This window comes from Grus americana, chromosome 13, assembly GCF_028858705.1.
Source record: "Grus americana isolate bGruAme1 chromosome 13, bGruAme1.mat, whole genome shotgun sequence".
Taxonomy (NCBI): Eukaryota; Metazoa; Chordata; class Aves; order Gruiformes; family Gruidae; genus Grus; species Grus americana.
Genome location: NC_072864.1, coordinates 3853315 through 3868156, shown reverse-complemented (window position 1 = coordinate 3868156; position 14842 = coordinate 3853315). Strand labels below are relative to the sequence as shown.

Here is a 14842-nt window from a genome sequence, read left to right as displayed (position 1 = left end):
CCAAGTCAGCATCATGCCGCAGGGTCAAGAGTCTGGAGCATCTTCACCTCGTCCCCTGCGGGGGGGCAGGACGGACACAGCAGGGTTTTTGGCCATCTCTACCCTACTGCATCATCCTCCAGCAGGGACAAAGCCCAGACAGGAGAGGAAATATTAGTAGACAGCGCAGCCGAGGATGTGGTTCCCCAAACACGAGCACGGCCGTGCCGCTGCCTGCGGTGCCCGTCGGGAGCAGCTCACGGGCTGCTGGTCGTCTCCATGACGCTCTCGTCGTGTGTGATTACAGCCACGCTTCTGCACGTTTCCTGTTGCCACCGGGTTTGCTTTGTGCCCGTTACTGCCCCGGTACTCCCTCTGCTCTGGAGCAGGAGCCAAAACCAGCCAGTAACAGGGGTGAGTACCACAACTCTGAGCCTCTCGCCCCTTCTTCCCTCTGCCCCCGCTTATATTCGGTGCTGGTACTACCGAGCTACTATTTGACTAGGAAATAAAGGGGAATTTAGTTGAAGCTGAAAATCAAGACATGCTGTCTGCATGTTCAATTAGGAGGGCATAGTGAAATCTGTGTTTCTTCCTATTCATTGGCTATTACATTAAAACCCTTCTCTCCTAATATATACTTACATATGCAGCCTGCTTTATGTGGCTTTTACCACATATGAAACGGAGACGTTATAATCAAGGCGGTAATAACGCTGAATGATTAAAAGTATCTTCCGATTGTTTTGGCTTTGGTCAAATGTATGACCTGAAACTGCTGACTCGAGACAAAATGAGGTGGATAAAGAGTCTCGTTCCGGGCTGTGCTCATCCCTAAGCACAGCCGTGTGCCATGTATGACTGGTACAGTGAAACCATACTGGTGCATATTAACAAATACATTAAAAAATCAAATCCTTGTAAAGCAGCAGGGTTGATGGAGAAGTCAGACAGCCCTCACCACCCTACAGGGATTAGTTTCCCATAGGAACATTTGTGGAGATTACAAAATACTGCATTTCTCTGAGATCTGGAAATCATTTGTATGTCGGTACGTGAGATTTAAAATGAGTTAATGAGAACTTTCTGGTAACTGGAGTGAATAGCACCTTCTGCGGGCCGTGAGTCAGGGCTGTGGAGCTGCGTGGTTTCAGGGTGGCAGCCTGTGCAGGGGGTTCACCACTGTTGGCCCTTGTTATTTGGGGAAATTAGGAAACTGGGGGCTGCAGCATCTTTCAGTTGATGAAATAAGCCTTCTGCAAATACAGCAAACTCATCGATCCAGAGGGAATCAGAGGAGCAAGAGAAAAAGAGAGGAGGATACAGTGATTTTAAAGGAAACCCAGATCTGTGTGGTCTTTGAATTGCCCGTGCTGGTGGCAGCACCTGAGCCGTTTTGGGACTGAGCTGCCCAAATTGCACTGAATCGCTCTTAGCAGGGTAGAAGTGCCAGGTCCAAATGATGGACCATATGTTGTCAGTTCACATACACAGTTTGTTTTGAAGTAAAGAGAAACTCTTTGTAAATACAGCTGGGAGAATGTGGCCAGCGAGGAAGAGCAGCCAGAAAGGGTGTCGTGGCCATACTGGGCTACAGGACTGGAACTGACTGGGGAGGACTGGCTCCCCCATGTCCCAGCAGCAACTTGGTTTAAAAGCTGCAGACCAGAAACAGAGCTGAAGATACACCCCAAAGTGATAAGAATCTGCTACTTCTCAAAAAATTCTCAGGAAAATAGTGTAAGAGATTAAATCAGTAGATGCATCTTGGAGCCGAAAAATTCTCAGGAAAATAGCGTAAGAGATTAAATCAGTAGATACGTCTTGGAGCTGGTTTCGGGGGGTTGTTTGCTCAGTGGCATTGCTCTGTCAGCTGCCAATATTTGCCGCTTTGCTCACGCGCTGTTGAACAAGTTTGATAAATGTCATTCTGCTTTTTGAGCACTGCTGGGGTTTAAACAAACGGCTGAGTATCTTGTAAGCTTCCTTCTTGTAAACAGTAAATTAACTGGGTTGGTGTTTTGCTCAAAGAAATAAATATTGACTGTTTAGAAGAATGGAAGGATTATACAAGAACTTGATTATACAAGAACTTTGGAGAGAGGACTAGACAGTGGACTTGGAAAAATTATAGCTGTTTCACCTGGATATGCCAAAGTCGGGAGATGGGTGCCCCCCCTGCCTCTGTGCTGGTGCCCCTCTGCAGGGGAACACCCCGGGGGGGGGTGCTGGGTCGCCCCAGGTGTGTGCCAGCAGATGTGCCGACCCATCAGTGCTGCCGGATGGGGACCCCAAGGGACACCCGTGGGTGGTGATGCCTGGACCTGCTCACTCCGGGCGCTCGGGCACCGCAGCATCCCGCTGTGGGCTGGCACCGGTGCAGCAGAGGTGCTGCAATACATTCAGGTTGTTACTCATGATAGTGGTTTATTTTTTCCTGTTTACTTAAAAAATAAAGAAGGAACTCTCAGCTTGTCTTTTGCTCAATCGTTTCCTTTCACAGCGAATAAAATCGTGTTTCAGCAGTGCACATAGAATTGCAAACGCAGGCACGGAGCTCGATGTGAAAGCAGCGCTGGAGCTTTTTGGGCATCAGCCGCGCAGTGGAAGAGGTGAGCCTTGCCTAGATGTTTCACTGACTTTTTATTTCCCTTATTCTCTGTAATTCCCGCTGTCGCGCCGGAGCAGCAGGACTGAACCACGGGTGTGCGTGGGGAATGTCAGCACTGGGCGATTTTGGGAACATAAATCTCCTGTTTCCTAGCAAACGCCCAGCTCTGGAAAAAAGGGGGGTGCCCTGGGGTTTGCCGGGGGATGGCCGCCAGCTCAGCCCCCCCTGCCAGACCTGGCGACCCCGCTTTGCCGTGGGACCCAGCGGAGCTGGCTCAGCCCCGGAGCAGCGGGAACCGCGGTGGGATTTTCCCGTGGGAGCGGGAAGTGCCTGTCCTGGCAGCCGAGAGGAGACAGCCGGTTTCGGTCCCTCGCAGAAACCCCCCCCTTGAATTCCCCCTCCCTCATCACCGGAGCGGTCCCCCCTCCTCGGCAGCGGGGAGGAGGATGCTCCCGGGAACCCGCCGGGCTGCGAGCTCTGCCTGAGAGCTGCCTGCGGGGCAAAGCACAGAAAACCCTTTTCTATGACTGTCTGGCTGCACTCCTCCTCCTCCTCCTCCTCCTCCTCTCCCCCCCTCCCCCCGGGTGTTGTGTTACAGCCTTTCAGAGGATGGTCCTGACTCGCCGAGCCCCAAGGACTATCTGCAAACTGCTGAGATCCCAAGCGACACCCCTCTGCTGCTCCCTCCTGCCTCCTTTTTTTTTTTTTTTCCCCTTTTTTCCCCTCCTCCTTTTCGTTATTAGTACAGGCCCATTGCCAAACAGGATGATCCAGGGTTGTCCTCTTTGCCTGGAGAGCATAAATACCACTGGGAAGCTCTGTGAGCCTGCAGTTGGTATGAGCTGCTGAGCTGAGAACCTTGTGTTCCTCGCACCTCCTAAGGCTTACTTCATCCTTTCCCCCTTCCTCCTAGTTTATATAGTTCAGATCTATAATTTATTTTCCACAAGCAGGCTTGGAGGAGCTACAATTTCCTGGGCACTTGGAAGTACTCAGCGAGGTAAGTGTAAGCTTTGATCCCTGCTTCTGAAATGTGGTTTGGGGATGTGCGTGTGTGTGCAAGAAATGGCTCTTTTAAGAAGGCACAATTTTAGTAACTTCTCCAAAAAGTTGCCTGCATGGTATAAAATAGCACAATTCTCTCTGAGCTGCCCTTACGTGTGCCTTGCAGAGGTAATAAATGTTAATCTTGAATGAATGGGAGGAGTTTGCAAGGGCAGGAGTGGATTGCTGCACAAATGGAAAATACCTAAGGGATGCTGTAGCAGTCTCACAGCTGACTACCTATGGGCACATCTAGTCTGCTCCAGGAAGCCTGTGTTTATGCAACTCTGCTCTGAAGCCCTGTCTAAAAGGAATTTCACAGTGTTGCCACATGTTGTGTCTGTTACCAGTGGGTTTTCCATGTGGTTTTGCATAGAAACTAACCCACTTCAGTTCTGTGGGAGTGGATTGTAATGGAAGATCCAGATGTTTTGGCCTGTGGCCTTGAAGATGCTGAATGCATAGTGTGTTCTGTGCAAGGCAGTGTTACGTCCTGTGTCAAGGAATTTGTCATCCCGCTTTTCTTTTGAAGCCGACTCAATTCTTCAAAGCTTAAAATGCGTACATCTCGGTTAAATAGATGACCTGGGGTTTAACGTATTAAGTGTGTTGTGGCTTTATCACTGGATTTCTTTGTGCAGGTTAGACGCTGATCCCAGGCTAACTCCCGTCTGCTTTGCTGTTTTAGCAGGGGATACCAGCAAAGCATCTAACTCTTGCATTTCCCTGCCTCGTCAGCTCGTTCCATGTGTAACTCCGCAGGTCCCGGGATGTTTTGGCTGTAAATGTCATCCATAACCAAGGAGTAGTAGAGACCCACTCGTATACTTCACCAGCGAGGCAGTTAAAGATCAATAGCTGCAAGGAATAAGGTGAAGCGAGGACATAATGAAGTACAGAAGTCAGCCTGCATGTGGCTTTAGTAGGCAGCGCTGCGTGCCAGGCTTCAAATGCTACCAAATCTTCTGCTTTCTGTGAAATGCAGACACTATCCATTAGCTAGGGAAATAGCTTTCTAAAAATAATCTTTTCCAAAGTCCGGTGCTGCTTTTTAACTTCCTCAGACCCCAGAAGAAGGCCTCCCCTTTGTCCCCAGTTTGGACAGGCTTTACGGCATATTAAGGAGTCGGTTTCTGCTGACTCACTCGTTTCTGATCACTCCCAGATGTTTACCTGGCACCAGTATCAAGGGCCTGGTGTGTTTAAAGGGAGGCTGTGCTAATGGTTCTCTTGAACCCTTGAAAACAACAGCAGAGACTTCCTCAGCTGACTGTCAGCTGATAATTTTCTCCAAATAATGTCAAATCCCAACTCAAAGGCAATATGATTTCAATCTTCCCTGACGAGGAGTTCCTGATGCAGCCCAGAGGCATTGCCCCAGCTCTGCAGGGCACTTGGGCGAGCTGAGCTTTAACGCTTGTCCGAGGGTTTCGTCGCACCTGGGCATGAGGATATAAAGAAAGGCAGATGGATGGACATCTGACATCGATGAGAGCTTGCTGAAATGCGAGCATCTTTCTGCTGCTTTCAATTAATCTGGCCAGGGAGCAATTTGCTCCCTGTCCCTCTCTGATCACTTCATCCTTCCTTTGGATGCTCAGCGCTCCCACCTCAAACCAAAGCAGAGGAAAGGACCTGCACACCCCCAGTGAAAAAGAAGATAGTGCCAAAGTGACCTAATTTAAGAGAGGTGCTAGTATCCCCTTGCTTGCAAATAAGATACAGGGAAAAACATCCTGAGGAATAATGCACCATCTATTGCAAGGTTTTGGCTGGATCGCGAAACCAGACATGTTGGCTTCGTTGCGTAGCCGTGAGTGGGGCAGCTCCTCTGGGCTTTCAGATGTTACAGCTGATTTTTTTATTTTTTTATTTTTTCAGGTTGCCCTTTCTGTAAATTCAGTGTTTGCCTTAAATGTGTGGTGGATACGGGCTCCTATTTAGCAAAGGGCACCCAGCCAAATGAGGGGGTACAACTGCAGCGTATATTAGCGGTCTGTTCCTGCCTGCGCTACCTACAGGGCAGGCTCCAGTTAAAATTGCTTGTGCTAAATGGCCACATTGTAAACGGCTGTGGCAGAGCATCTATTTTTAAACTCTTAGGGAAGTGCCTCAAAGTAGGAATTGTTCCCTGAATTTGGGTCAGACAGTCTACAAAAGCAACAAGCTCGTTTTGCCTCCCTTACCCCTCTGTAGCCAGGTTAGAAAGTTGGGCTCCTGCTTGAGGGGGGGGAAGCAAATGCCAACAAACAGGGCTGAGGTTAAAGCAATATTTGTCCCGACGCCACCGAACGTCCTGTCTATCAGGTGTGCCTGGAGCGGGGGACAAGGCGTGTGTGTTCGACTTGCTCTGCAGAGCAGGAAATAATGAGAAGCCGTTACCTAAACCGAGCAAATTACATTCCTGCATTGTTCTACTGAGGCAAAGGCTTAATGCTCTGCCTGGAGAGAGACTGAGCGCAGCTGGTTTTCATCTGCCTTAATACACTACAAGGAAGAAGCCTTAAAAAGGGAACTCATCTATTTTGTGTAGACAACCAAGTTTTCAGGGGTTCACAATAGCCTTAGAGTTTTTGGGGGAGTTCCTACCTGTGCAAAGCACCTCTGTGCTTGCCACTGTCCTCCACGGATACGGTTGTACCTCTGGGGAACAGAGGTTTGGGACTTTGTGCTCAAGTGTCACTTTTCCAGCTGGGAGCTGGAAGGCATTTCCCTGCCTTGGATGGTTTCCAACTCGTCCTGTCTCAGTGTGTCCAAATCCCATGTCACTGGGCTGCAACTTCTCAAATAATTCCTGCTAATCTGGGGTTTATTTCCTGACGTTGCGTAGGAACGCTTTCAACGTGTCTTTTACAAGTGCTGTCAAAACCAGATCCTCATCTAGTGTTGAAGACTGTAATCTTCTTCCCGTCCCTGGCAGTGTTCAAGGCCAGGTTGGATGAGGCTTTGGCCAACCTGGTCTAGTGGAGGGTGTCCCTGCCCATGGCAGGGAGGTTGGAACTAGATGGTCTTTGGGGTCCCTTCTAACCCAAACCATTCTAAGATTCTATGAATGGGGAAGCTTTCTTCCAAAATTTAGCTGTAAGGAGAGAGATGCTGTGCTTGCACCGTCTGTACAGATGCGCATTGCCCCAATGGATTGATTCTGCTCTGGTGGCTCGTAGATCCCACCTCAAGAGCACTAGGTGCTGCAGAGCCATGCAGCGGCACATACTTCCTTCCCCAAATAGCTCAGCATCTGAATAAAACCAGACGAGACACACAAAGCTCATTAGATGGACAAGTCAGGGCCGGAGGGGGAGAGGAAGGGAGGAAGAGTTTGGAAATGGTGGGTGGAGTGGGAGCACAGTGGAGCAAGGGATAGGATGGGGATTAAATGAAGCCATTCGAGCCTGGCAGTGACCAAACTGAGACCATCTCTTCAAGCCCTCGGTGCTGACTGTTACGGAGCATGCTTTGGAACACCTAATCTTCTGGCCAGGGGAGGACGGGTGCTCCGGCTCTTCTCCTAATCTGCCATAATTCATATTGCTGGCCGCGCTCCCACCCGACATAAAGCGACGCGTCAGCGAGAAGTCCCTGGTGCGTCATTTGCCAGCAGGGATTTTGGTTGTTCGACGTTACAGTGACATTTCACATAAACAGCTGCTTTCAGGGAGTCTGGCAGCTGCTCTGCTGGAGTCTATTGGCAGAGTGGGGCCTCTCCGAAATAACTCTTGCTGATGTCTGACCTCTGCGATCTGGCTTGCTGGGAATTTTACTTTCCCTTTTATTCATATCCGTTTTCCACTTTAACAGCTGCTCTTTGGGCAAATAGCTTCCAACATCTCCCCTTCCCGCCTGTGAAGGGATGGAGCTGGGATTATTCGGAGCTGCTGGGCATTGCTGGGTGACGCCTGCACCCCTGGCATCGTTGGTGGAGAAGGCATCTGCTGCCGTGCCTGGGTGCTGCCTGGCTAGTGCTCGCTCCCAGCACGTCAGTGGATTTCCCCAACGTAATAAACCGAGTTCCCATCACTTCTGGTGGTGTTCAGGTCTTCCTGTCACTGGGGTGAACGATAACTGCTCAGACTGTAGGCATCGCTCTTTTTCCAGCAAAAATCTGGGTTGCGTGGCTTCCTCGCTGGGGGTCGTGTGCACTGAGAGCTTCTCTGGCACTGCTCTGACTGCCTGTTTCTCCCCAAAATTCAGATCTGCGCTGAGCCACCGGAGTCCCTGCAAGGAAATCTATCATCGTCTTCATCTCTGCTTCTGCTGGCTGCAGAGGAGGCATGAATCCTGCCCTGCCTTGGATCCTTCCTCTTGGATGTGTACTCCTCCTGACGAAGGCAGCCGAATGCTTTATCTTGCCCAACTCGAGTCACCTGGAGAGCATTTTGAGTAAATATCAGGATGGGGAAACTCACTCCAGATCCAAGAGAGCCATTTTATTCTCAGACAGACAGGAGATATTGATGCTCCACAATAAATTGAGAGGTCAAGTGTACCCAGTGGCCTCTAATATGGAATACATGGTGAGTCTAGCTCCTGATACCTAACTTTATTATTACTTTTTTTTTTAAACTTTATTTTAATTTTCCTTATTACGGTACAAGAGGTGTAGCAAATTTCCTTTAAAGTAAGTTTTTCTCAAGAGGTTTCCTGGAGCAGTTTCATTCCAGAGTGAACGATGCTTTAGATCATGGACTGTTTTGGTTGGAAAGGGCCACAAACGGGTCATCGAGTCCATCCGCTGCATAGTTTCAGGACTGGTTCCATTATTCATAAACTAGCGTCTGGCCCAGCCCTGGATGCATCTCCAGTGATGGCAATTCCACAGCCTGCCTCAGCAGGTTCTTCCATTACCTTAATGTCATAAAAGCATCAAATTTTCCCTAGTGTTTAACCCACGTTCTCCCTGTGAAAGCTTTCAGACCGTTATGACTGGTGTTTTGGGATGGTACAGTCTGCTCAGAGAAACCTCTGATGGTCTTTGGGTTGCCATCGGCTACCGCCCAACACTGGAGGTAGCATCTACCCTTTTGTCGTACACTGATCACCAGAGATTATCAATGTGAGCCAAGCAGCTACGAAGCTGCTGGGAATCTGCTCAGCACCTTAGAGAAACAAGGCTCGAGGAATGTGGCTCCATCTGCAAAGAAGTTCAATCCCTGGAATTAGCTGCAAAAACTCCGGGAGTTCATGGACAGATGGGTCAGTGCTATTGGCTTTTCGTAGTTCAAGAAACCAAAATAAAAGTTTGGTCAATGTATTCTCCCACTTCAGAGGGAGAACTTACAAGTATGACTATGAAATATGCCTTCACCATCAACAATTCAGATGAATAGTTTTGCTTCACCTCATGCCAGAGACCCTACTTTGAGCTATTTTTGACATGCCATCAAAATATTGCGGGGCCAGAAAATGATGTAGGCAAATAATTTTTTTTTTTGGTGCCTTTTCCCAATGTGCAAATATAGTTATGACCGAAACTAGCCTGACTTCAACTGCGTGCTCCTACTGACAGATTAAATGAGTAATGGTTTGTTAAGACCGTGTTTAAAAGGGTAAAAGAAATAGTACCACTAAATGTATATAAAATTGCTTGCCAGCAGTGCTGAAATGAGTGCTGCAAATGGAAAATCCTGCCTTTTATGACTGTAGGGAAAAAGAAAAGAGAAGGGAGAGCAGAGGACAGTAAGGAAGGACAGCTGTCCATTAGTTGGTCCTTGTTAGCATTCGCACCGCTGGTCTTTCATCCCGCTTTTGTCAGAAATCGCATGCCTTTCTGAGAACCGGTGCTTTCCATCTCTCTTGCTCAGCGGGCTCTCGCGTTAGAGTCCTGCAGGCTGCCTGCAAGGTCCCGCCAGAGAAGAGGTGACTTGATTAATTCCCAGAAAGTAAACACAAAGCATGAGAAAGCCAAGCGTGTTTTGGTTGGCGCTGAGGATCTGAGAGGGCTGCTGTTGCGGACTGTCCACTGGCCGACTGCTGTTTACGCTTGCAGCGTGGTTACGCTTTCATGTTTGCCTTTGCTCAGTGTGCTTTTCTAGTGGTTTTTATGGGCGATTGAGGGTAAATGAAAGGGCCTTATATGCTGTGAAGAAAGAAGCCGAGTATAAGATGGTGCTACTTGGAAAGGCTATAATCAGTCTTTCATGTATTCGTGTTTACCCAATATTACTTGGAAATGCTGTGTATATTCTGAACGTGAATTTTACTTTAATCCTTTGTTCTGCATAGGACACTTCTCATTTGGACTCGTTTAAGAGGATGGTCTGTCTTTAGTACCGTAGATAAACTTTTCTCTTTTCCTTTGGTGCCGGTGCGGAGCATCGCAGGCGACGTGTAGCGCTAATTTGTGGATAAGTAGGTAGAACTTGTTCTTACCCATCCACCTCCAAACACTGCTCTGTGAAAGTCCTTTCTCCCAGCTCCGTATCTGATGTATTTAAGCGATCTGAAGTGGCAAGGGGAGCTAATGTATTCCAGGAAAGGGACATATTTATCTGCTCCGGGATGAACTTTAGTCAGTGGAGGCTGTTAATAAGAAAGCATAGAATCGTTTAGGTTGGAAAAGACCTTTAAGATCATCAAGTCCAACCGTTAACCTAGCACTGCCAAGTCCAAGCAATAACACAGTCCCGTGACTTATCTGGAGATCAAAAGAATCATATGCATGTGGGATAAAGGACAAGGGGAGTGAAGAAGTGAAGAAAGAAACAGTTTTGCTGCTGGGTTTGTATAATTAATTGAAAGCCTGCACCGGTATTCAGTGTTAATGGAAAAGGAGTGAGCAGTGTACATCTTTCTGATGAAACTGGTCAGATATCGAATGACTTTAACCCTATAATGGCTTTAGAACTGACCCTTCCACTGTGTGTTTGGACTTTATAATAGCAGTCGCGGAGGCAGATGGGCGCCAAGACCAAAACAAACTCCTCGTTAATGAACCCAGAGCAAAGAGGACGTAATAGTTCCTAAGACATCTTGACCTTTTAAGATGGCTTAGTCAGATGGCTTTGAGCGGTGATGAAAGGCAGAAATCTCTCCTCTTGCGGAGGCCTCAAAGACAGCTGGATAAAATGAAATTGTTCTCGGTACAGATTGCTGGAAGGAAAATAGTTTGTTTTCATGTATAAAGTATCCATCCTTCCTCTGAACTGTAGGGCGGTGACTTTCCTTGTCAGGATGGGATAGTATTTCTGTTTGGGTTAGGGAAGCATGTCCAAACTTCTGCCAGTACATGTCAGCCCTGGACTCTTACGCCACTTTTAAAAGTAAATTGCCAATATTGCAAAAAGTCTAAGCTGGGGAGAAAAATGAGAGAGTAACCTGATCACTACAATTCAGGTGCCTAGGGTTAGGCTTACAAACTAGTTGGGCTGAGTAAGTAGACTCCTTATGGGGTATATTCTTATTAAATCTGAACCTACAAATTGTAATATAGCGTATGTATGCCATGCAGGTATTTTACATATACAGTGTATACTGTACTTTGAAAGGCCATTACAGATTTGCAAGAGTAAAAAAAGAGAGTTCATTTGCTAAATTACTTGGAACAGCACATACCCGGAGGCTTCTCAATCTCTGCTTAAGAAGGAAACTGAGCGTAGATGTACACGGCCCCTCTGGCTTCAGTAGTCTTCCTAGATCCTGCTTTGAGTATTGGCATAAAAAATCCTTGCAAGCGTAGCTGGGAAAGTCTGAAATCTATTTTTTTTTTTTTAAATATGTTTATTGCTCTGAAATAATTCCAGCCTCCTGACCACATTCACATCTGAGAAGCAAGAGGCAAATAACTGCTCTAATTTAAATGGGATGGCTTTGTAATCTGACGCCCACAGAAATGAGCTTCTCTACTTATCAAGCACAAAGCCATGCAAAGATGTAGCTCGTTCCCAATTGCCCGTGGAGTGTCTTTTGTCCAAGTTCATTTATTTTATCCATAGGCATCAAAGGAAGACGTAACACGTACATTCACATCAATTTCCATTTAATGGCCTACTGCTCATAACGTCTCTGCATTAAATTAGGAGATTTGGAACGTCTCCGACTTTGAGGCTGCAGGGAATAATGCTCTGCTACACAGTCTGAAGTACTAGCAGTGTGTAACGTCTTGGGAGAGTTTCTGTGGCTTATGTATTGGATGGGAAGGTGGATTGTGGCTGGTCATTGCCTGGTGCAGAAAGTGGGAGACCGCAAAAAGCTGTGTGTCTAGGCGCAATGCAATAGTCTGCTTGAACAGGGGTTTGGAAATGTGCATGTGGCGGGTCAGATCCCGTACACCTTCAAGGAGTTGGAGGGCTGAGACGGAAAATGGTTTCATTCCCTCTGTCAGAGCTGTGTCCGCATGGGGTTTTGCAGACTGACATGAATTTGCTTGGCCACTGGTCAGTTCAAAGCCAAGCTGATGAGCTCAGAGCAGCTCTGGGATGTTGTTGGAATTCGGGTTGCTGAGCCTGCCTAATGATAAGCTGTTCTCAGAGGCCTGGGCTGGTAGCTCAGTCAGATGAGCTCATGTTTGCCTTACAAAGATAGTGTAGGCACACCAAGTTCCAGGAGACGCTGTGTTTTCCTGTTGTCTTAGCCAGAGACATGCGGTCCCTCCCCATCCCAGTTATAACTGCCCGAGACTGCGTTCAGAATGAGCACTTGATGGTTTTTAAATGTGTTTGAGAGCCTAAATGCCCTCCAGTCCTCCAAACGGGCTCTGATGGGCCCTTTGATATGTTTGAGATCAGGAGTTCCTTTTCTTCTGGAGATGACGGTATTTGGAAAGACCAGCTGGTTGCGATGGTAAATGTCCAAAGAGGACGTAATTTTGCGCTGGCACGTGAATGGGCTGGAGACAAATTACAAGACCTCTCTTCTCTTTGGTTTTATTAGTAGGAATGTGCGGTAATATTTTAATCCCAACGAATTATCCTCTAAGGACTGTTCTGAATAGACCAGCTGTCAGTAATTACACAATGAATCCAGGGCACTGTCTGCTGGGTCCAGCAAGTCTGGCCTTTAAAACAATTCCACTCCTGGGCAGTGGAGCCAATGAAGCCTGCTTTCCTATTTGCCTTTGTATTGTGTTTGAGTCTCGTTTGGCTTACAGCTGGTTGATATTCAATGAGGACTGATCTCACACCAACGTCCTTCCCTCAGTGGGAACATAAATGGGATTTGACACTTCTAACCTGGTGCCTGTTTCAGTGAGAGTGATTATTAGCTTAACAGCTCTGGGACTTTGCCACCTCTGATAAATTTGACTGGATCTATCGGTGGACTCGGCAGTTATTCTGGAAGGAGAAGGAGAGATGGGACCGGGAGGCTCAGGCCCACACCCCTCGCTCAATAGTTTGGGCCAAAAATCCCCACCTGTGTTGGTAGTGAAGTGCAGGACTTCATCCACTGTTGGAGTTCCCCTTGATGGGAAAGCCAGGAAATGTCCTGGTAGTAAGGACAATGGATGGAAAATCCTGCTGCAGCTACATCAGAACTGACCGCATGTTAGAAGTCTTGCAGATCTCAGAAATAGGTGTCACGAGGAAGTGCTGGGATCTCTGTCCGTGATGTTTTGGGTTTTTTTTTTTTTAAACAGATTAGAAAAACACCTGCCAAGAATGTCTTGCTATATTTTAGGGTGGGTACTCTAGATGGGTTCTTGAGGTCTTACCGGGTCTGTTTTCTGCTGACCTATGCAAAGCATCTCCTAAGCAGCATGACATCAAGGAGGAAAAATAATAGACCCCTTAGTGCCCTGCACCTTTATGGCAGGGGCACGTCTTGAGAAACTTGCTTTGAGGTCAGGGCACATCATTAAAATGTGCTGGCTTCACAAGGACAGGCCAGACACCAGGGGCAAGCTGTAATTTAGTCTCTTTCTCCTCTAATTGCTGTTGGTTGAGTCTCTTGATCTAATAAGCTTAAGATGATAAATTGACCTGTTCTTTTCTCTCCCCACCCCCTGCAGACCTGGGATGATGAGCTGGAAAGATCAGCCCACGCTTGGGCTCAGCAGTGCATCTGGGACCATGGGCCTAGTACCCTCATCAGGTCAATTGGACAGAACTTGGCGGTTCACTGGGGCAGGTAAGAGTTGGGGTGCTACAAGCTCATTGCAAAGAGCATTTTATGGATCCTCCTTTAGAGCCAGTTGGAAATGTTTGTCTTGTTGATACTTAGAGCACTGGGGAGACGGGAGAAAAGATGAGGATCGATAATTGGTACTGCTGCAGCGAAATGGTTATAGCGATAACATCTGCAGCCACCTTCAGCTGACTGTTCCCACCAAACCAACGTTGATGTGGGTTACTCTGTTTATCGGTATCTCCAGCTACTGCAGCTCGTACTCCTTAAAGAGAACAGCTACAGAAGCCATAACCCTTACTCCTAAATCTGCTGTTTCAGGGGAGTTGCTGGCACCATGCTGAGAACCGGCTGAAAGCTGAAGTTTCTCAGGAGCAATGTCTGAACTCAGCTACGAGTTGTTCAGAACTCATTGCTGTACACTTTTTAATTATATCTTGCTGTATTTCCCCTTAATATTTATCCAGTTCTTAATTCCTCTTTACTGAAATCACTTTGCAGATTTTTTTTTTTTTCCCCAACTTTCTGGGGATTTGCCTCTCCATCTCATGGTGGAATTTGTTTGTTGTTAAGCCTGTTATAGGTTAAAGCTTGCTTTGTACAGCAAACATTTTGTATGTGCTCGGGAGCTCTAACGGGTGGAAATGCTGTTACGCTTGTTGTAAATCAGGTAAAACTTGTTTGAAAGCAATGGAAATTTGCTGGTGTGAAATTGGCCCGATATAAAAATCAGGCCCATTTTTGTTGGCAGAATTAAATAATGATTGGAAAGTAGAGTGGTTAATCCATTGGAAACAAAGTCAAAAGATTGGGCTGTTCTTGGCTCTCCTACAAGCGTTCAAGATGGCCATGGGTTACTGATGGAGGAGATCCAATCTCCTTCCCTTTGCAGTCACTGAGAGGAAAAAGAAATCAGATTTATCTCAGTTTTTTCAGGAACGGGCCATAACTTGATTGCCTCAATTTCCTCTCCTGTAAAATAGGATTCGGAAAGTATTCGCTTAATGACATCATGACATTAATGTTTTTAAAATACTTCTAATGAATGATTTTTAATGAAGAGTTGGCTGAAAGAACAAACTCCAGTTGGTAATGATATCATTTGTGTTTCTGGCCGCTTGCTTCATGTGAGCTGTTGAAAGCAGTAAA

General features: G+C 47.1%; 1 protein-coding gene across 2 annotated transcripts in view; it reads left to right on the top strand.

The window, feature by feature from the left end:
- The first annotated feature begins 378 nt into the window (after positions 1–378).
- CRISPLD2 (cysteine rich secretory protein LCCL domain containing 2) overlaps positions 379–14842 on the top strand; it is a 34456-nt gene continuing 19992 nt past the window's right edge. Inside the window, exons 1-4 of one of the 2 annotated variants that reach the window (XM_054840558.1) lie at positions 379–393; positions 2483–2591; positions 7826–8148; positions 13578–13696. In XM_054840558.1, coding sequence (XP_054696533.1) covers positions 7906–8148; positions 13578–13696 — 362 coding nt within the window. In that variant the 5' untranslated portion in view covers positions 379–393; positions 2483–2591; positions 7826–7905. Of the gene's footprint in view, positions 394–2482; positions 2592–3009; positions 3591–7825; positions 8149–13577; positions 13697–14842 lie in introns of those variants that run through there. The other variant, XM_054840559.1, reaches the window with a different exon arrangement.